General features: G+C 28.6%; 3 protein-coding genes across 17 annotated transcripts; 1 reads left to right on the plus strand and 2 right to left on the minus strand.

Moving 5' to 3' along the window:
• Positions 1–393: 393 nt before the first annotated feature.
• On the minus strand, positions 394–4851 carry LOC106754605 (WD repeat-containing protein 55). Of its 2 annotated transcripts, none has more exons than XM_014636647.2 (16): positions 4760–4851; positions 4369–4470; positions 4226–4258; positions 4054–4118; positions 3870–3957; positions 3690–3762; positions 3058–3164; positions 2929–2971; positions 2775–2831; positions 2440–2516; positions 2240–2288; positions 2102–2148; positions 1918–1991; positions 1580–1635; positions 853–973; positions 394–724 (listed from the first exon to the last, which is right to left on the minus strand). In XM_014636647.2, exons 2-16 carry the CDS (start codon positions 4461–4463, stop codon positions 654–656), a joined length of 1056 nt encoding a protein of 351 aa, XP_014492133.1. In that variant the 5' UTR covers positions 4464–4470; positions 4760–4851; the 3' UTR covers positions 394–653. The 2 variants fall into 2 exon arrangements, with proteins under 2 accessions (XP_014492133.1, XP_014492139.1); XM_014636653.2 differs by lacking the exon at positions 4760–4851 and adding an exon at positions 4583–4738.
• Positions 4852–7295: 2444 nt separating this feature from the next.
• LOC106755678 lies at positions 7296–10971 on the minus strand. 14 transcript variants are annotated; one of them, XM_014637871.2, is made up of 6 exons: positions 10881–10965; positions 10537–10779; positions 10293–10384; positions 9962–10056; positions 8486–8730; positions 7296–8246 (listed from the first exon to the last, which is right to left on the minus strand). In XM_014637871.2, exons 3-6 carry the CDS (start codon positions 10320–10322, stop codon positions 7450–7452), a joined length of 1167 nt encoding a protein of 388 aa, XP_014493357.1. In that variant the 5' UTR covers positions 10323–10384; positions 10537–10779; positions 10881–10965; the 3' UTR covers positions 7296–7449. The 14 variants fall into 14 exon arrangements, with proteins under 14 accessions (XP_014493357.1, XP_022633423.1, XP_022633419.1 ...); XM_022777702.1 differs by lacking the exon at positions 10293–10384 and adding an exon at positions 9398–9509 and having other exon boundaries at positions 7450–8246; XM_022777698.1 differs by lacking the exon at positions 10293–10384 and adding an exon at positions 9398–9509 and having other exon boundaries at positions 7450–8246; positions 8486–8744.
• An 8860-nt stretch (positions 10972–19831) lies between these two features.
• LOC106756339 (serine carboxypeptidase-like 35) lies at positions 19832–22508 on the plus strand. The gene is made up of 9 exons (XM_014638725.2): positions 19832–20210; positions 20315–20509; positions 20715–20819; positions 20899–21087; positions 21171–21250; positions 21378–21659; positions 21743–21882; positions 21968–22060; positions 22139–22508. Exons 1-9 carry the CDS (start codon positions 19973–19975, stop codon positions 22395–22397), a joined length of 1581 nt encoding a protein of 526 aa, XP_014494211.1. The 5' UTR covers positions 19832–19972; the 3' UTR covers positions 22398–22508.
• The last annotated feature ends 939 nt before the right edge of the window (positions 22509–23447 follow it).

Genomic DNA, 23447 nt, shown 5'->3' on the forward strand with positions numbered 1-23447 from the left:
ATGTAATAGAAATCTAAGTTTTAAAATAGTTAAATTATTATTATTTGAAGTTGTTAGGTAAGTATTTTTTGTTTGGTAACTATCAAAATCTTGTAATTTTAAACTATTACATGATCTTATCATAGTTGTATCTAGTTTTCGCATATTAATAAATACTATTAATGTTTTATATCAATTAATAAAATTCGACAAGAGGATTTTGTTATTGTTATTGGGGAAAAAACCTACCACAAGTCGTATTAATTCGTTCAGCAACAACACGCAACTATGATTTTCGCCAAATTCTTTACAAGGTCACTTTCATTTTTTCCTTTGATTCTTTCTTATTTCATTTAATTAAAAATTCTTCACTTTAAGAAGTTTATTTAACAATTAGATTTAGTAACACATTTATTTGCTCAACTTAAGGCGATAGCATTAATAACTCAAAAAACCAAAACAGGAAGTAAATTATTTCCTGAATTGAAATTTATAACTTTTCTTTCAATGCAAAAATTTAAATTTCCTGAAACCACAACACAGTCCAAGCTACTGATTAGATAACAGGCCCAATATTGGGGATGTCCATTTCCTGCTTTTGCAAGACTTGCGGTAGTTCATCTTCTTGTGGGTCTTCTAATCACATTTAGAACAAAGTTGCTTTGAAACCTCTCCTATAAATCGGCGAAGAAGTTGTTGGCACCACCTGGGGCTTGCCCATTATTTGCATTCTTCCTCTTGTTCCCTGCAACAAAGTTGTCCACACAAATTGAAGCATATCATATACATAGCTTTCCAAAAATCAAACCATGACTTTATTCTTTTAGTGATGGACATCTATAACATTGACATCCATCGTAAATCATCTCTTACCTCTACTGAGCTTTGAAGGATCATTATCCAGTTCCATTTCATCATCGTCACTATCAATAGTTCCAGTTTCATTAGTTTGTGCGTTTTTTGTATCTTGGAGTATACTATCCAAATCCCATAACTGCACAAAAGGACAATCGTGGATGTTCACACGACAAATTTGTTACTCTAAGCTATACAATTATAGTAAAGTACAGATACACATAACAAATAGTTCACATTTTTAATAGGTACCCATCCACCATTATTATTAACAAAGATACATCAGATTGGCAGGCCATATTTTAAGCCAAATAGATGCAAACTCATCCGAACATTTTTAATGCTCAGCTGACCATCTGATGAATTAACTTCTGATACAAATAATCAAAATACGGTATACAACCATCAGTGTAAGCCCTCCAACTAGGTCAACTCTCTTACTTAAGGCGTACCATCAATTGTCCCCTTTTCAATTACCATCCCAATTAATCCACACTGCTATAACTATTGCTAAAATCTACCATTCGACAAAAGCAATCTGGTGGAATGATTTTACTCAAAAATCGTAACCACTTGAGATGCCCCTTTATATTTTAGGCAATGTTTTTTCGTAAAAATGTAAGGAAGTCTGAGTAAAATGACAAAGGACGGGTTTATGACAATCACGATAATGACTGTCTAGTGTAAATGTGAAAGAAGAGGACAGAATTCCACTAAATTTTAAGGAATCGGAACAGAGAAGTACCTTTAATATTTGATCATGTGCGATGCTTCCAAGGAACTTCCTATCATGAGAGAATGCTACAAGACCAGAGAAACTATAGGTGAAGCTTACAAGAAGCCAGGATTAAGAAAAAGATACGAAAACATACAAAATGGATGCTAATGCTCAAGCACGTAATAATGAGGCTGAAAACACACAGTTCATAGATGAAGTCCCAAAATCACCTCAAAATAAAAATTACCGAATCCATGCTAAGAACAGAAAAACTACCGATGAAAGTGGGGCTTAAAACATTAATGTTCACATACAAGCTGAACCAATCACATTAAATGATAAGAGTGGAAGAGATTGTATGTTACCGAGACACTCAACAGGATACTCTGAGTGTTCAGCTATTGGCTGGATGACCCTGTTGGGTAATATCCCAACCAAACTGCAAAAAAAAAAACATTAATATAGATGAAACAGAGAACACAAGAAATAAAATGTTGAAGTACAATTCATAGAAGAGGTACAATGCTCTCCAACAGAAAAAAGACTCACTTGATAATCCCATTCTCTGATCCAGTAATAATTCTATCTTCATCAAGCTAAGAAGATCAAAGAAAGCTCATTAAAAGACCTAAAAATGGTAAAATAATCTACTGAAACTGAAATAATGGTGTTACGTTGTTGATTCACCTTCAACATTGCATCAATAGAGTTTGAAGAGAGTTCAGTAAATCGATCGCTGGAATTGAAACCAATTAGTTAGAACATTAGTTGAAGACGTATAACAAGATATACAAGCTAAGGAAAACATCTAATTAATGTCCCTCAGCCTCTCCTCCAGAAACACAACATTTTCATCATTTAATTCTGACACAATCCACATCATATACCTACAATCCTTGAAGCATCCCCATGAATACAACAGAATGATTCCAGTTTGAGATCCGCACACAACTTTCCTACCATTCTGGTCACCCCAGCCAAAAAATGTAAGCATCAGTCATGTGAACATTTTAGAGGTACACAGTACACCTCTCTTCGGACCGAAAGACAGAATAAGAGCATGTTGGATATGTATTTTCATTAAAAAAAAAAATCTTCACATATTTAGCCAAATTATAAAAGTGAAGATAGAAATAACAAAAATGCTTTTCAGGAAATATTTAAAAAGTTCCTATAAAAGCATAAGAATTCACTGCAAATTCATGGACTTTGAATTTGATACCTTCATTAAAACAACAGACAGCAACTCATCTTCGGAAAATTCGGATCGAGTTTGTACCTTTCAATAAATCATGAATGGGTGGTTAAAACTCATGAAATAAATAGAGAGAATATATGCTTTAAGAGGAACCAGAAAATACAGATATTCAACTTACTGTATTTCTTCGAAGATTGCAAACAGACAGAGTCCCGTCTCCACTAAAAAAAAGGAAATTTATGGAAAATAAGAATTTAGACTATATCCATTGATATTTTAGGGCAGGTGACCTACATGAATTTACTACCTTGTTGTCAACAGTTTCATTGCATCAGAAGCAAAAGTCATGTCTGAAATGTAATCTTCATGGGCATCAAAAGAATTGCAGCAAGAGCGTTCTCTGGTATCCCAAACCTACAACAAAGAAGAGCAGATGAAACACGTTGAGAAAGCATCAATAGTCTGACCTTCCCACAACTCCACAAGATCAAAATTGCAACTATCTTCAGAAAAGTACAGGGTGATTTTAAGCAGAATAGCACTGAAAATAGCATACAGTTAAAAATATACATGTATAAAATAAAGTTATCAATGATACAATATTCAAATAATGAATGCTATAGGGGGGTGGCTGCACAAAGAAAGGGATTGTAGCCAAACGGATTTCCTAGTAGTGATCATTGACCTGGTATTTTCTGTGCTTGCTGTAAACATAGGGCTTTCAAAATTAGTCGAGCACAACTAATTAAGATTTATCAATTTAAGAGCTGTGCAAAGATTGTTAAATTTTAAAACAAGAGATCAATCCATTGCTGCCATTCACTATCTTAGAAATTACTGAATTATCTATGTAAAATATTATTAATGCATCACACAAAATAATCTGGAATTCAAATAAAATACAAATTCTGAGAATTTGAAATAAGAACAAAAATGTACCTTTATACAGCCCTCATCGTCTCCTGAGGCAACAGTTGACTCGGTCAAGTTTATCAATCTATTTACTGCAGCCCTATATCACAACAAAAGCCAAATAAAAATTCTAAAGCAATGAGGATGCTAGTGATTCTCCCGTAACCCAAATCACAAAAAATCTGTAACTGCAGTAAATCTACTCACTCGTGAGCATTATCAATACGGGTAATTGTAGATCCGGTCTCCACATCCGTAGCCAGTATAGAGCAATCTGGAGAACCCGTCAACAGCACTAAAAGAGAAACATGACCATAAACATTTTAAACTCAAACGCATGCAAGTAAGATCATCAGAACTTATACACAATATCGAAAATAAAGTGCATTACCACGTCCACCATTGATGAATCGAGCAGCCCTGCAAGACTCTGTGTGTGCATGAACTTCCAATTGCCTGAAAGAATAAATAGTAAAATAATATTAATAAATAGCAGGAACTATCACCTAACAGCAAACGGCACACAGAAAACAAATAAAGTCAACATGTATGAGAGTTTATACCTCACAGGGACACTATCAGGGCTATAACGGTATCTGCAGCACACATATACAATGTAGTAATTATCATAAATGCATAAAAGGTATAAATAATTAAAAAACTGTGTTAGCTATGAAAGCTGCAGCTCCAATCCAAAGCAACATACAGGTGAAGGTCCCCGTTAATTAGACCCGTGGCGACAAGGTTATCTGACGGATGAAAATCAACGTCAAATGCAAGTTTCCCCAAATTTATCTCCATCCTTCACCTGTTTACCAATGCAAAGTCAAATAGGAAAAAGATGAAGCAGGCTGGGAAGATAGTATCTCAGAAACTTGAGATCGTCTAAAGAAAATACAAAACAAAAAATTCAGCTTTACCTCTTGCAAGAATATTCACACGCAAAAATAAAATGAATTTCGTAATCGGTGAAGTTGGTTTTAGGGATAGAAGAATATGTTAAAAGGATGAGCAATAGTAGAGGTTGGGGTAATGCATATGAAAACTGGAAAGTAAGGAACAATGGAAAAGAGTATTTAGAGCTGTGAAGAACATACCTTAAAAGTGCGCAAAGACACTGGTGAAGTGGCGGAAGAAAAACAAAACCAAGTATCAATCTTCAAGAAGAATTTTAGGGTTTAGGGTTAATTAGCTGGGACAGGTTTTTAGATAAATATTAGAATAATTTAGTAAATAAGTGTATTGTATTATATTTGTTTAATTAAGTTTCGATTTTTTAAAAAATTTATTACTTTCAATTAAAAAAATTATTAAGAGTGTGCTTATTGATTGGTTTAATTTTTTTATACTTTTTAATGAAATATTTGTTGTTTAATTTTATTGTCAAATGGATTGAAATAACTATTATTTTGAATTATATGTCTTTAGATCAAATTTAAAAAATTATAATTAAATTTTAGATTTCTCTAAATTTAAGTGTTTATAATTGAATTATTATTATAAATTTTTGGATTAAAAAATATTATAATTTTGAATATTCTATAAAAATTAATAAATACTAAAATATAAAAATTTACACGAGTATAAAATTTAACATGTCATTATTTGTATACGCTCAAGCAATGAAAATAGAAGACCACATGACCGTAGTTGACATTAAAAATAAATTTTAGGAATTGAATTTAAAAAAATAATAGATACTCAAAGTCAAATGAATTTTTAATAAAAATTCAACAAAATAATATGCAAATTTGGTATAAAGATAAAACTAAATTAAGTATATTAATATTATGTATATATATATATACATATATATATATATATATATNATATATATATATATATATATATATATATATATATATATATTTCCTACCATAGAATTAATAATTATTTTAACCAATATTGACTTGTCATTTTTTAGTATACGTGCGAAAGTTTAGAAATAAAATATTTATTTTATAAGTTACATAAATAAAAAGTTAAAAAAACAAAATCAACCTAATATATTCCTTTATTGATAATGTATTATTATATATTGATATTAAGACATGTCATTATTAAAACATAGCACATGATTTTATCTAAAATAAATTATTATGCATTATATTAGAAATGTTAAAGTTAATTGACTTGATTTACACTATTTGACTCACTTTAGATTAAGTTAAAAATGAGTTAATTATTTTTTGTCAGTAAAAAACTTTTATAACTCGATTCAATCCATTAATTAATTAGTGAATTAACTCATTTAAAGATGATTTATTTCTTAATTTAGTTTATATATTTATTATAACACAATCCAAATTTATTAATTCCACTTATTATATTATAACAATTGTGTTTATCTATTTTACTAAAAAATTAATAATTAAAAAACAAAATTTCAAACTATTAACTCCACAAACAATTAAATTAAACATTTAAATTATTCAAATGTTGATAGTATTTAAAATGGTGGAGTTATAATTTACATAACTATGATAAATAAAGTTGTAAAAAAATCTAAAAACTAATAAATTATTGTTATAGATAGATCATAAGCTAATTCTCATTTTGTCTGACTCAAACTTATTTAATCTCCAAGTTAAAAGTAAATCGAGTTAAATTTAATCCACATTCTAAAAAAAAGGTGAATTATTTTTAACTTTACAAATCCATAATAAAACTCATTTTAACATGTCTACGTCATATTTTACCAAGCCCAAAAATATGATGATAAGATATAATAATAAAAAATAAAACTCACTATTGTATTTAATTTACACTTCATTTTACTTTACATGATGAAGACGACTTTTATAAAACAAAGACTATAAATATATGTATCTATAAATTTAAAATTAAAATATGTTTTCTAAAATAATTTAGAAATAGAGTATATATTTAACCTAATTTTTAAAAATATCTATATCGCCACTGTTTATCATATCCATATTTTCTTCTTGATTTTTAGTGTTATATTTTCAAAATACATTTATTTTAATATACTAAATAAAATTGAATATACTTTAAAATATCAAATTTATGTTTTGAAGATACAGCATATAGACAACACAAAAACTACTAAAGAATCAAAATTCCTAATTCTTACCTATATTTGGTTGTATCCATCAGTAACAGTATACAAAATATGTAAACTTATCAAGGTGTATATATTGAAAAACAATTTTAAAATATACGTTCTAGAAAAGGTACATGATATTTCATCAAAAACGTTAAAACGATTGAACTCTTTTTGTGGTATTTATAGTAAGAAATTTTAAGAGAAAAAAATAACTTTTATAATAATTAATTACTTTTCTCTGCAATAGAAAGTTTGTTAATATTAAAAAACGAGTTAAAGATTAAGTTCGAACAAACTGTTTCGTGGCACAAGTGACAAACTATTTAGCTACTATCTCGATTCATCAAATTTAAAGAGAACTATAAATTCTACAAAAAATTAAAAATAGAAAATATTTAGTCATAGTAATTTTACATTTTCTAAAATTTCAAGGACTTTTACGTAATGAATAGCTTTGTATTTCCAACAGTACATTTTTTCTTTAATATTTTTAATACTTAAATATTGGGGGGATTTAGTATAGTTTTAGTTTTTTAGTTATTTTTTCACTTCTTTACAATTTGACATTATTTTTTGTTTCCAACCTTTATTTTAAAATAGTTAAATATAAATAACATGCTAACATTGTATAATAAAGACTAATAAGAATGACCAAAGATAGGCACTTAACCTAAACCTAAGACATCATTCTGAGATGATATCGAAAGGTGTTCTGTCTGATCATTGGCCACCTTCATCTTTCAGATTCATGTCCTCTTCTTCATCCACTGGAGCATACCATTCTGGCCGCTGCTTAGAGTTGCTCAACCTGTAGTTCAAAAGGAGTTCTTCATCTTGAAGAGTCCTAGTTGCTACCAGAACAACAGCTTTGAGGGTAGGAACATCTGATTCACTGTTTTTTGAAACTACAGATTTGAGCCAAGAGCTGCCAAATCTCTTCAGATTTACTTCTTCATTTCCAAATAATATGTTTGGTATGTAAATCCTCATGTTTCTTTCAGTCAATGGAAAGTCATAAGGGCAGATCATGACATTAGGAAGAATCCCTTTTGGAGGGTGATTAGCAAAATGAGCCAAGGCTAATGGATTTCTACGCTCAACTACATCATCATCTACCTGGGAGCCTTCCAAAGGTTTACTCATTCTGTCAGAACCCTTATGAGCTCCTTCATTATCAAGTTTGTTTTCTAACATTTTTCTACGGTTGAATCGTTCTGGTCCATCACCGCCACAACCCCAAGGTTGGGCATCAATGACAGTCCCGTCATATCTTGTAATCAAGTACGAGTTCTGTTCATCAAGGTATCCAGGAATTTGATTATAGTAAGATGGGGAATAGATCACGCCAGGATAAAAGGCTAGAACAGCACCAACATCAACTGCACCATCTAAAAATAGACCTTTTCCAGAATCCTTGTGAGGTATTTGAGAAGGTTTAACATTAAGTGTGTAACCAAGTTGATCCTTTAACTTCTGAGAGACTTGAGATTGGCTTAGTGGTCGTTGTTTAGAGGCAGCTGCGCACATTAATAACAAAAATGATAATAAACACGCAATGGTTAGAGATTTCATAGCAATATGAAAATGTGAATTAAACTCAACAAGGTTTTTCTCCATGCCTTCATGGATCAATAGGAAAAGGAAATGACTGAGCAATGACAAAAATACTGCAAAATGACAAGTAAAATAAGGGGAAGATTAAAATTTAAAACAAAGATCAAATCACCGGGAATGTTATTAATTGGGTCACACATACCTTTAGCAGAACTATGCCCACCACGGAGAGGTGAACTGTTTGCTTGTTGAGATGATTCTAAGCGGCCATTCACCATCTTTTCTTTTGAAACAAGAATTTCGTTCATGCATGTGCAAAATGCTTTGATTTGAGAGTGAACATTTTCTTGTACTTGCATTCGTTGATCGACAAAAGAGGCTTTACTAGCAATTTTAATAATCTCTTCCGCATCTGCTTCATTAGCATTCTCCCCCAACAGTTTGTAGCTGAATATTTAAGTCTTTGCATGAGCAAAATATGTCAAAATGTTAAAAAGGAAAAACATCGCATAGTATACAAACAAAATAAAAAATAAATGGAAATAAAATTATTTGAATCCATAAAACCATAATTAGAAAATACTTTGTCCGAGAGATCTTACGATTGAAGATCTAACATTTTAACGTTAAAGTTAACTTAATGCATTTTTTCCCTGTGTTTCTTTGCGTTTCTTTATTGTTTTATTAACAAGCTTTGGAGGAAACCTTACCCTTCCTCGTCTTCTTGTAGTTTCATTATATTTAATAACATCAATATTACAGGTCTCTTCATGAGGATCAATGATTTCAGTCTTGCTAATCTTGTTCACAGGAAGATGTAAAACGTGGTTCTCACTTTTATTACACGCCAATTCCATTTTTTTTATATAGTATTATATAATGATAAGAAGTAATTGCTCAAAAGAGTCGATCATTATCATATTTATTAATCAATATCACCAATAACTGAAGGGGTGCCCAATGGTTATATGAACCTTCGTATTCAAACAAATGCACGTCAATGGAATTTCTCATCAGAACAGAGACAGTTGATTGTCTATAATCTATATCAGAAGTAGCATTGATGATCCTTCTTTGAATACAATAATTGAAGCTTAGAAATTGAGAGCAATACCTTAAGCTGTCCCAAATTGGCTAGCCTAATGATGGAGATTGCGGCTGGATTTGGCAGCTCCAGTTTAGAGACATTGGCTTTCAAACTCAAAGCAAGAGCATCTATATTTCACCTAGTGTTTGAAAAGATAGTCGCAAAAGACATCTCCATTCACTTCCAACTTCATAAGAACCATTTTTAACCCAAACTATTAACCGAACCGAATATTAACAAATCTGTTTGTCTGGCTTCAGCCACCTTTGATTATTAATAAGGTTCGGACACAAACACAGTCTATTTTGTCAAACCATTCTTTCTAAGTAAATTACAAATATATTGTGGACTCTTTCTATCTCTCTTCTCCCATTTTCATCCAATCAACAGTAATAGTAGACCGAAAGACTCTAAGAAAACAGTGGTGAAATGATAAAGAGAGTAGGAATTCTAAGTCTGAGTTATAAATATATTAGCTCGTCCATGATACAAACATAGAGAGAAAATTGTCTATTACCATGATATAAACCAAATGAATGAATCTTCACAATCAAAATTAATCAATAAACTTAGACAATAGAAAGGACCAACCTTGTATAAAGAAACAAACAGTTAATGTCCGCTTCAAATTGCAGTTGTTGAGGATCCCTAGAAAATATGGGATTTTTTGTGAGGGTTCTCACAGCCTGGAGACAAATTAAGACCAAAATTGTTGTTATAGGTTTCACATGATGCTCCTCGTATGGAATAAGATATCACAGTTAATATAACATAAGAACATATTTTGCTCTGAATGAATTTTGGTCACTCTTCATTAAAGACGGCATACCTTTCATGAGGGCAGTGAGATTAACACATAATTTAAATATTTTAGCAAAGTCGACCAAAAAGTAGTAATATTTCATAAATAAATTGGAGATACCTCTTGAAATTTCTGAAATAAAAAAGCCATCAGTGATTTGGAGAGAAAGGTGCTAGCCTAACAAGATTTTTATGTCCACCAAATTTTAGATGCTGGAAAAGAAGCGTAAGACATAAAAAGAGATAAAATCAGTTGTAAAGTGACACATTGAAAACTAAACAGAGCAAAATAAACGAAGGAAGGAAGATCTGAAGCGGAGAAAATAAACTGAAATAATGTCAAAAAAATAAGCAGACTATTATACCTGCAATGCTTCAGAGTGGCATTTCTACAAACACCTCCTAGTCAGAAAGCCTATAAACATTGCATTGCTTCCTTCCTAACCATTTCTCTTTGAATCAAAGAAAGATTTCGCTCACATCACGGCAGCTTTACCCCAATGCAATACTAGAAATTTCATCTAACAATAATCATCACCATTTTGGTCGCTCTTCTCCCAAGTTCAACAGAATATAGAACCGTGGCATTATCTAATTCACGTTACTAACTACAGTTGCATTCAAATTTTCCTTATTTAAGAAATAAAACCAAAAAAAAAAAAGTGGTGGGTATTTACTATTCAAAGATGAGAAGAGTAAAAGAACAAACCTTTGAAAGCTAGGACATCACCGAACAATCACCGCCGCCACGGCCACCGGCCATGATGAAAAATGTAGCGAACACTTTTTTTTCATCTATAACCTGTAACTATATAAATCTATAAAGATTATGGACTTTTTTTTATACGTTTTTATTCTAATTTATTTTGTTAGATCACAGTTAAATTAAACAATTTTAACATCTTTTACTTTTAAATTTTAATAAAAAAATTATTAAATACAATCACATAGCATTTTTTATCTTTTAACTGGGGCTTGGATAGTGAAGATACATAATTTTATAATTTTAAGAAAGTTTAAATATATTAAATTTGAATTGTTTTTTAGTGTTTTGCTTAAATAGAAAAATTTTAAATTCATTAAATTTTATTTTTTGATCTAAATAAATAATTTAATAATCATTAAATAAAAAATGACGGATTTCAATTTAAAATTTTCTGATTGACATTTATTACAGAATAATCCATCAATAATATCAGATGAAAAAACTTATACAAACATCATTATTAGTCATAACCTAATACACAATTCTAATAGTATAAACTACAAAGAAGTTGAGAAATCATTTCTATCATCTTATTAATATTGTTGGAAAAGAACCTTAACTGAAATTACCATTTATTTATTGATGTTCATAAAAAAAATTATGTTTTACATATATAAAAATATTTTTATATTAAAATGAACATTAAGTAATATGAGTTAACAATAACTTTGTAATATTACTAAGTAAAATTAAAAATAACTTCATCAACTTTGACCTAAAAGTTATATTTTGCAATTTAAAAAATCTTATACCACTTTTTAGTATTTTGACGGATTTTAAAATTTTGAAATTGGTTGAAGAACATTTTTTTAATAGATTTTGAAATTTGTTTAAAAAAATATATAATTTTGAGACTAAATTTTGAATGTAGAGATGGAGAAAAAAAAAATAGATGGAGGCGTAAGGAAAAACACCCTTTACATTTTCATACAAGACTTTTTCTTTCTGCACCTCCATAGATTTGATAAAATAACTGGTTTACCCTCTTCTTCTTTGTATCTCAGCCCTTGCATCCACTCCCAATTTTTCTTTTCCCTCCTTTGTTTCTATAAACATGTAATCCTTTTATATAAAAATAAAATTTGTAATAAATACAAATTAGGGTTCAAATGATTACTTCAAAATTGCTTCAGCTCGAAACCAGTGTATGGAAGTTGTTGTCCTTATTATTTTCAGCTCAAAAAATTCTTTTCAGCTACACCTACATTTCTTATTTTCTAAAAATTAAGAAAATAAATCAAAGATCAAATTGTAACTACAATCTAACTCGAATTTTCAAATTAATACATTTTTTTGAAAAAAATACAATTTATTTGAGAAAAACTAAATCAAATCTAAAACTAAGAAATAGGAAAAAATATCCCAAGAAAATGTAATTAGCAAGTACCAATAATTGACTCTTTAGTTGACAAAAAGAGAATGTTATCCGACATTTCGAATTCAAAAACCAACAAAGTAAATGAAAAGGAACACATAAAAAGAGAAAGAAGAGCACGCAGCAAGGAAGTTGTCTTTAAAACATAAAAAAAGAGACACAGAAAAAGAAGAAAGAGAATATAGGAAACCACAAAGGGAAAAAGAAGAGAGGAATGTTGTAAAAGTTAGCACCAAGAATAAATGAGCTTGGAAGTAGAAATTATTATTCACAATATTTAAGAAATTTTTAACTCTTAGCTATAGAAAAGTGTTTGTAAACTCATATTTAATAGAAAATATTATAAAATATATTAAACTTTATTTTTTAACTATATTAATTTCAACCGATAATTTTATTACTATATTAAAGTTTATTTTATTACTTTATTAAACGACTTTAACTTAATTTCAAAACTTTCTTTATCTTCGTTACATTTGCAACAGATAAAAAAACCTTCATTACATTTTTTTACCATGCTTGTTAATACTTCATGAGTAAATATTGTCTTTATTTTAATTGTATCTTGTTTCTTTGCATCTTTTATATATCCATGAATTAAATATGAAATTTATATTCCTCCTTTTATTCTATAATATTATATTATTAATTTTCGTTATATTTGAATCCATCAATTTATCGTGTCGTTTATATTTTTTGTTTATTGAAAATATGTTATACTATTTTTTGGCTTTAAATATATTACCTTTTTCTTTCTTAAAAAAATAATTAAATCCATTCATTTTCCTTTCTATTTATTTTAATTAATTTACCTAGATATTTTATGATCAACATAATTATGCATCCACAATATAATGTTTAATTAAATATACTTTAGTACACTAATGGAAACATAGGCATTGTTACACATGTGTGTCCACATTTGTTTAAATATTTAAATAAATTATTAATATTTGTAAATTAATTAACTTGATATGTGTTTCGATTATGAGTTCCAAGACCGAAAACACTCCCAATTCTTCTTTTCTTTATTGTTCTCCCGACATCCACCACAAATCTTCTTCTTGGTAACGAACAGGATTACAAGAAGGTAGAATTATATATGATTGGATAAAAAATGTTTTACCTAATTATCGAGTTTGTATTTGTGGGTATTAGGCCCAATAATTAACATTAATTACCGGTAACCATCGTATCTTCTATTTTCTTTTATGTAATATTCGTCCATTAAGGTCATTAATTACCTTTCAATGCTCCTTCGTCACTTAGTCATGTGCTCGTCTCCTTGGTTTCGAACCGACTAGTCCTTCAGTGACCTTGTCTTCAAATCCGACCGACCGATCGCCTCTCCCACATTACAATATGTAAAATGATATTTTATTCATTGTATCTTTTGACACAATATATATATATATATATATATATATATATATATATATATATATATATTATCAAGTTCAGTAATAAAACTTTTGAGGATAATTTAAAAAAATAAACAATTAAAACATGAAAGCAAGGTTTGTAATAACAAAATACATGATAGTGATCAAGTAACTGAAACTTTCAATAGAGAAAAATAAAAAAATGTTTTATGCATTATTTATCAAAATATTAAATATGTAACAATAATAAACATCTTCAACTTACGTTATAATATACACATTTAAAAAATACAAACATAAAAGTGCGACAATACGTAAGTTTCTGATAGTACAAATAATAAAAACAAACATATCCTTATTTATTTTATAAATACTTTCATGTAATAATGATATCAGAGGACAAAAATAGTTCGTCAATTTCGTGTTGTCAACATCAAATCATATTTACACTTACTTATTGAACTAGCAAATTCTGAATTAAAAGATGTAAAAAAAAAAAAAACAAAGTTATAGTAAACCCTTACAGGATTATATATTTGTAAATATCGTGATAAACTAAATCCTTAAAAAGAAGTGTGTTAGGAAAAAAGTTGATTCAATATTTAAATAACGGGATGAATTAATTAATTAATGGAAACATTTGACCATCTAGTTAATATTATTTCAAACATAATTACAATAGTTGAAGTAATAATAAAATGCATGAAACATTTCTATTTCCAATACAATAAAATACATATTTTGTAAATAAAAACTAATACAACAAATATAATAATAGTAGTAATAATTAAAAAAGGAAAACTTAAAAAAAATATAACTGCCACGAAAAATTAAAACTAGTGATAAATTAAATCACCCAATAAAATATTTACGTTACAAAAATGTTGACTCAATATTTAAATAATGAAATAAATAAATACACAAATTAATTAGTGAAAACATTTGGAAATAGTTAATGTCATTTCAAATAGTTAAATAATAAAATGTACCAAATGTTTCCATTTCAAATTCAGATTTCTAATAAATCAAACACAGAATTTGTTAATAAAAAGCGATAATAAATATAATAAGAGTAATAAATTAAAAAAAATAAAATGTACCTCACATGAAAAATTTAAAACTCGTGATAAACTAAATCCCAAAAAAACACTTGTTACGAAAAAGTCGTTTCAGTATTTGGATGATGAAATGCATTATTTATTTAATTAATTATTGAAAACATCTGGCTATAGTTAATGCTATTGATCACAATAGTTAACGTTAAAGTAATAAAATGCACTAATTCATGTAAAATCAATCACAAAATATATAAATAAAAACTGATAATAAATATAGTAATAATAATTAAAAAACTGATTTCATGTTTCCTTTTTTGTGTATAGTAATAACTAAATATTCAATTAAAATCATATCATACAAATATTATGTAATTATTTTAAATATCATCTCACCAATCATCAAAAATATGATTTTAAAATATAATAATAGAAAATAAAATTTCATTATTATCTTAAATACATTTAATCTGAAAAGCAAGTATAAATATGAGTTGTTAATCCCAAGAAAAATACAAACATCTTTATATTCGATTATTGAGTAAAGTGTAAACACTTCATATCCCTATAATACTTCAATGGCTTCTCATTTCAATCAGTTCTTATTGGGAATTCTAATTATGGTTTTGGTTCTACCTTCAGGTAATGTGTAGATTAATTTTATTTTTGTAATGTTTTGTAATTTTGTTTCTTCTGTGTATTCATTAAAAAGATGACAGTGATAGTTTTATATTTGTTTAATATTGAAAGGTAAAAAAAGAAATGAAAGAAAGTTGTAATAATAATATGATATTTTTAATTTCAGGATTGATGGCTGCAAAACCACTTCCTACAGAAGCAGTAAGAGCAGACAGTGATCCACCACCAGATTGCAATGGATTGAAATGCAGTTTTGGAACTGAATTTTGTACCATATGTTGCAATGGACAAGGATCTAAACAGGGTGCATGTGTCAGGAAAGGAACCTTTTTTGTTTGTCAATGTCAATGAATTTTCCTCAAAAAATAAGTAAAATGTATGCTTTAAATAGCAGTTTTATTGTACTAACAAGTTTCAATAATTATGAAGTAGATTGAATTTTAATTTAAGTTATATCATTTTTTTATTTTTTTTTAAGTTTCAACAAATTAATCCTTAAAATATGGATCCAGTAGAACTGCAAAATGTTTTTATCGTTAAATTGATTTGATCTTTCATTAAAACAGATATCTCTTACCAATGAATATAATAAATGAGAAATTTTTTAGCGCAATTTATATTATAATTTATATATGTATAACAATTAAAAATGTACGAGTGCATATTAAATTCAATAGATTATAACAGTTCGTAAATAATTACTTTGAAGAAAGCTTTTGGTTTCTAATAAAATTGAATAATAAATTCATAAATAATAATAACTAATAATATTAATATGTTTGATTAATTAGTAATTAATGATTAAAAAATTATTGCAGTAAATTATGAAATAAATTAATAACCTTATTGTATAAATTAATATTAGGATTTAATAATTTAACTTAAAATATTAAAACGAAATATTGTTTTAAAAAATTGTTTTCTGAAATGATGAAATCTCACCTAAAAAATATAAGTTTCTATAGCGTTTAATTATTGACGGCATGTCATAGAAAATATTTTAACTTTCATAAATTTATTAACATTTTATCATTTATTTGTTAAATAAGATTTTAAATTATTAAACTTTCAAAGCACACTTGTAAACCACGATTATAAAATCATTATAACTTCAAATTTAATAAACTAACCATTTAACAATATTTGAATTTTTTTCTTTCAATAAATATGTTCATCCTTTTTCTTTCGTCTCCCTGTTTCATTTGATTTGATTCTTAAAACCCTAGATTCCAAAATTTTGGTTTTCCCACCTCAATTTTGTCATTCTTCAATATCAATATTTGAAAGTTGAATTTCATATTCAGGAATTTAGAATTCAAATAACATTCTGTGTCAAGTTAAATGAAACCCGAAGAGGAAGGAGAAAATGAATTTTTTTACGAAAAAAAATACAAATATTTTAAAATGGTTATTAGTTTATTAATTTAGAAGTTTTAACGATTTAAAAATATTGGTTTGAAATTTTAATAATTTAAAAATAGTAACTTATAAATAAATAATAGAATGTTAATACGACAATCAATTAAACTCTTAATAAAAGTTAAAATATTTTCTATCGGTTTTGATATACCGTGAATAATTAAACGCTATATTTTATTTTAGTTTTCAACAATTCAGAAAACAATTTTTTAAAAGAAGATTGTGTTTTAACGTTTTTAAGTTAAATTATAAAATATTAATTTTAATTAATATAATTAAAATCTTATATTTATTTGTATGAGATCTGTAGGGAGAGGTTAAATCAATTTAACCATACAGAAACTATATAACACTTTCAAACAAAACTTCAGAATTGGGTGTTATCATCATTCCGGAGAATTCAGAAACTGTAATTTCAAAAAATACTAAAGAGAAACTTAAAAATAACAATTGATGGATCATAATTAAAATTGAACTTACTTCTTATCATGGTAATCAGATGGCTATAATCCATGCATTTATTTAATTCTCATGAAAATTAGTACAATACTGTAGTGCTAATTATACATTTGCAAACATTTCTTACGCATGTAGCATCTCTGGCGCCTTGGCCATTGCAGCAAATGATGCAAAACCTAACTCCAAGACTGCATTTCAAGCCGTTGCAATCCGGCGGTGGTTCACTCCCTACTGTTACAAATTCTGTAATGGATGGTTTTCCAATTACCAGTCCTGAAAATAAACACATTTATAAGAACTTTCTTTTATTTTGCTTTTCTTTTTACCTTTCTTTTTAAGAAAATACAAAACTACTATAAAACAAAACAATATTTCCTGTCATGAGACTCAATATAACGAGAAAGAAGAAGAAAAGCTTTTCTTCGTTTTGATTTAGTCCAACACTTTGTTTTTCGTTTTCTGATAACTCGAACTTTCGTTAAACGAATCATAATTGTTTTTGTCTCTTTCTCTTTGGAATATATTATTGAGCTATCAGGGAATTAAAGCTTCAGCTGTTAACGGCAGTTTTCTCTTCCGACAGGCATTTCGTATGGTTCGGGGAATATTAATTTGGGCTTCTGCACTGTGCACTAATGGCCCATTCCATCTTGGCCCGTTTGAGTGATATTTCTGAGATGAAGGGGAGTGTACGTGGCAGAGTGATGAATCTGAGTGTTGGTAAGAGAGAGAAAGATATCGAGAGCTCCTCTCTGATCGTAGAGAGAGAAGGAGGCGATGGTGGCCGGCGCAGCTCCGGCGCAGCTCCGGTACGGCGGCAGTTCCCGTCGACGAAGAAGAGGAAAACGTAGATCGTGAAGTGAACGGTAAGAAAAACAAATGCTTTTATTATATTGAGTATTTTCATACAATCATCTGAAATGTATACAATGTTCTGAAGGGAAAAAGGGAAGNAACTCTAATATATAGAGTTCCGAAGGGGAGAACGGGAAAACTGAAATAACAAACTAAAAACAGAAAACACTGTCCTAACCCGACAGTGACGAGAATCGAAGGATTCTCAATAGGGAAATCTAACGAATTTGTCTGTCTGTGAATTTGGGTTAAAGACGGTAGAAGGTGGTAACTGGTGAGGTGCATAGGTGATAAAAACGCGACCAAAAACCTTAGTTGCATTTATTTTTGGTACAGAAATCAGCTACAGAGTCTAACCTTGAACAAATAAAAACAAGAAGAAGTAGATATCTGAGACAGTGACAAATGAGAGTAGAGAAGAAGAAGAAGAAGAATCACCTTCTTGAGAAACACAAACTTCAGCTGAGAAAAGGATTCCAGCAAAATAGAAGCTCAACCACCACAAACGAGACATATTGTAGATATGTGAGGCAGTGAGTATGTGATGATCTGAAGTGATATAATGGGAGTGGTTCTGGATTTACAGAGGGAGGTAGTGATTCTGGATTTATAGAGGGAGGTAGTGGTTCTGGATTTCATCATTTAACATTTGGAGATATTGCACTACCATGTTTCCACCATTAATCTTCAAGAAAAAGCACTGTATTATATTATGCTTGGTGAACTGTCGTGGACCAAGTCAGTAAAAATGCTTTTCTATAAATAAAGTAAAAGGAAAAAAAAAAAGAAGTAACATAATGTTGATGTTTCACAATTTATAGTAAAAAATTGTACTAATGTTATGAATGCTTTTCTATTGGATCCCACAATACGGTAGAACAAATTCTTCATCAAAATAATACTCAGACAACTTTAAAATTTTGAACATTTGTTAAGAATATAAGGAAAAAGCTAGATTATTACTTTAATAAAGTTTTGTATTTTCTCACTTTGCTAAAAAGTACTTCATATCTTTTAGATGCATTTCTCACTTTGTATTTTCTCATCTAAGTAAAAAGTACTGATGTTTATTGTTATTAATGATAAAAAAATTACAATTAAAATAAACAATATTTTAATATTGAAATAAAATAAATCAGTGGACCGACTAATTGAAGTTTCAAAGAAACTTTTATAAGATACATGTTTTATTTATTCATACCTTAAATTTATATTGTTACTATATATAAACATTTAATATATTAAAAAAAGATAAAACTAAAAGTGTATAAATATATATTGAACTATATATGTTTAATTACATATAAATATAATTATGTAAAGAAAACATTGTAATTATATTTTCCATGAATTCTGGTTTACAGGAAACACTAAACATAGTGACATGTTTGTGTAAAGGGTTAACTTTAACATAAAATTAAATTTTGTTTTAAATTTTTAAAATTAATTGATATAATTATTTAGTTAAATGCACATAGTGCGGTTGTAACTAGTCTTCATAGTACATGTGACTTTAATCATTCTTCTTTTTCTACAACACTATCATTATTGTTATTAATACTGATAATAATAATAATAATAATAATATTAATAATATTATTAATAATAATAATAATAAAGTGAGGTCATTATTTTAATAAAGTTTTGTCTTTTTATTTTCTCAGTTTACTAAAATTTGAAGGTATTTTATGCCAAAATATATGTAACTTGTGTTGATTGTTTCATTTATTCTATTGTGCTGCTGACTCACTCCACTTCGTGAGTGTTGAGGTAGCTGTAGGTTGGATAGTGACTAGCCTAAGTTGTCCCACAAAACAAAAACGTAAACAATGCACAGAGAGACTCTGTTTTATGGATAGCATAGCAATCACGTTCGTCTATAAATACCAAGGAGAACCACTAAACTCAATCCATGCTATCATAGCTCTCTGTGCTTGTTGCCATCACTCATCCCTTTCCATCTCACACAACTCTAAGAGTCTCTCTTCAGCACTTGAACTTCACAACTCTGCAATGGCTTTTTTGTGGTTCTACATTGCTGTTTTTTCTGGGATTATTTTTTCAGCTCAATTCTGTGTTTCCGAGCAAGGTGATGCTTCGTCTTCTTCTCTTATCTCTTATAACACTATGGTTTTCTTCTCGCTCAATGACAATAACTTTTAAAATCTTACTCCTCGTCTTCCTCCTTAACAGTGTATTCAGCCGGTGAGAGACAGATGGAGGACGATAAAGTGACAAATTTACCTGGACAACCAAAAGTAAACTTCAATCACTACGCTGGTTATGTCAAGTTAAGACCAGAAGAAGAAGAAAAAACACTATTTTACTGGTTTTTTGAAGCTCAAGAGGATTCGTTACATAAACCTCTTGTCCTTTGGCTCACTGGAGGTATGTCTTTACCAATTTTTCATTCATTTTAATTACATTGTTATACAATTTCTTTTATCTTAATCTTTTACTGTGTTTCTTATTAAGAGCAAAACCTATATTTTATTCTATTTTCGTGCATGTTAAAACTCGTTAGTGATAAATTAATTTTTGTTAGGACCTGGTGCATGTTAAAACTCGTTAGTGATAAATTAATTTTTGTTAGGACCTGGTTGTTCGTCTATTGCTTTTGGAGCAACACTAGAGATCGGTCCATTTCATGTAGATGACCATCAGCATATTATCATCAACAAATTCTCTTGGAACAGAGGTATATAAAATTATTTTATGATTGTTGTAAATTTTAAATATTTATTTGCTTAATGAACTGTTTTGTTTCAATTCTGCAGTTGCCAATATTATATTTTTGGAATCACCTATTAGTGTAGGTTTTTCTTACACTAATAATTCTGATGATTTATACAAGCTGGGTGATCAAGTGATTGCTTTTGATAACTATGCTTTTTTGGTTGGGTGGTTTAAGAGATTTCCAAGATTCAAATCCCATGAATTTTATATTATAGGAGAGAGCTATGGAGGTACTTTCTGATATCTATATTTAATCAATAATTTACTAACTAGTTTTATTCAAGAGATCTTTTACATGTGTTTGAAATTACAGGACATTATGCTCCACAGCTGGCTGAGGTTATACATGAAGGGAACAAAAATGGCCCTTATATAAATCTTAAGGGATTCATGGTAATTTACTAAACAACTTTTGTTCGGTTTTAACTAATTAAAAAATGAAATATCTTTTTTCATTAAATTTAACAGCTTAGCTTAGTGATATTGTTAACCGTTTGAATTTGGTGTGATTGTAATACAGATGGGAAACCCTGTGATTAACCGTGTGACAGACTTGAAAGGCATATTTGATTTTGCTTTCTATCATGGCATAATTTCAAACCAAGTATATGATGGCATAAGAGAGAAATGCGATTTCATGACAAAAAACAATACAAAGGAATGTAGTTGGAACGTGGCCAAATTCGTAAAAGCCTATTCTGACATAGATGTATTTAGTATTTACTCTCCCGACTGTCTCTTGGCCCATGAAAGACCAGTTTCAAGTATGTTTGATGGTATACCGTATGCTGTCTCAGAATTTGTAAGTATAATTTGTTGATTTAAAACTCACTATTTTGAAAGAAAATAATAGAAAATAATAAATTATTTTGTGGTGCATTTTAGGACCTCGGGAATATGATTCCAACAATGGCTTACGATCCATGTAAGATTAATGACGTGGAGAAGTATTTCAATAGGAAGGATGTCCAAAAGGCCATTCATGCATACTTTCCTGACAAGTCTGATTCCTACACCATATGCAGGTACTGATTTTCATGTATAATATGTATTTAACTGTTTATTTTTAACTAATTAAATTAACACAATAATATTTATTTTGTGATGAAGCACTAAAATTAAAAAATGGAATGATTCGCCCAACACAGTTCTTCCAGTGATTCAAAAACTACTGCATGCTGGTTTACGCATTTGGATGTACAGGTATACTTATAATTACTTGCATAGTATATTTGAAGGAGTTTGATGATGATATTTTAACATAGATATAAATAAATGCAGTGGTGACAGTGATGGTAGAGTTCCATTCTTATCAACAAGATACAGTTTGGAAGAGCTAAAAATGAATGTGACAAAAGAATGGAGAGCTTGGTTTGAAGGAAGAGAAGTTGGAGGATGGGTGGAGGAGTATGAGGGTGGTCTGACTTTTGCCACCATTAGAGGTGCTGGTCATCAAGCACCAATTTATAAACCACGAGAAACTCTTTCTCTCTTCTACCACTTCCTTTCTGGTCAACCGCTTCCTTCCTCTTCCTTCTAATTCATTCCATATGTAAATTGTCATCTTTTTACATTTATTCACATCCAAGAGAAATTCTCATCATCATCAGAATCCTATTTTACTGAATATATATGTTTTTTACATTCTAAATAAATATGTCTCAGTCTATTATTACAAAGTTAATAATCAACTTACTGTCATTATTAATATATATATATATATATATATATATATATATATATATATGAAATGAAACCAGAAGATGAAAGCGAAAGGAGAACTATTTTACGAAAAAAAAGAAATATTTTTAAATGGTTAGTTTATAGAAGTTATAATGATTTAAAAATTGAGGTAATAAAATGTGTGGTTTGAAAGTTTAATAAGTTAAAAATAGTAACTTACAAAAAAATAATAAAATGTTAACAAATTTAAGACAATTAATTAAACTCTTAATTATTTTTATGATACACCGTGAATGATTATTTTTTTGTAGCGAGTTTTCGATATTTCATAAACAAATTTTTAAAACAAGATTCCGTTTTAATGTTTTGAGTTAAATAATTAAATCCTGATGTTATTGCTTTATTTCATAATTTACTGTAATGTTTTTTAATTATAAATTACTAATTAACTATAAACATTAATATTATTACTGTTATTATTATTTATGAATTTATTTTTCAATTTTATTGAAACCGAAAGTTTTTTTCAAATTAGTTATTTTTGAAATGTTATTATCTATTTGAATATAATATAGACTGGTACATTTTTAATTATTATGCATATGTAAATTATAATATAAATTGTGCTAAAAATAATTCATCCATTATATTTATTTGTAGAGAGATTTGTTTTAATAAGAGGTCAAATGAATTTAACGACACAGAGACTGTATAATACATTCAAAAAAAAATTCAGAAATTTAATTACACGCTCTTGCTTTGGGTCTTGTCATAAGAATTCAAAAGCTTTAATTTCCAAAAATACTAAAGAAAATTAAGTATAATGCATTTAGAAAACCATGAAAAAAGTGATTAATCTTTCAAAATATCAGTCTTTCCACATTTCACAGTTTTACTGGATTCATCT

The sequence above is a fragment of the Vigna radiata genome, chromosome 2 (assembly GCF_000741045.1).
Source record: "Vigna radiata var. radiata cultivar VC1973A chromosome 2, Vradiata_ver6, whole genome shotgun sequence".
Classification (NCBI taxonomy): domain Eukaryota; kingdom Viridiplantae; phylum Streptophyta; class Magnoliopsida; order Fabales; family Fabaceae; genus Vigna; species Vigna radiata.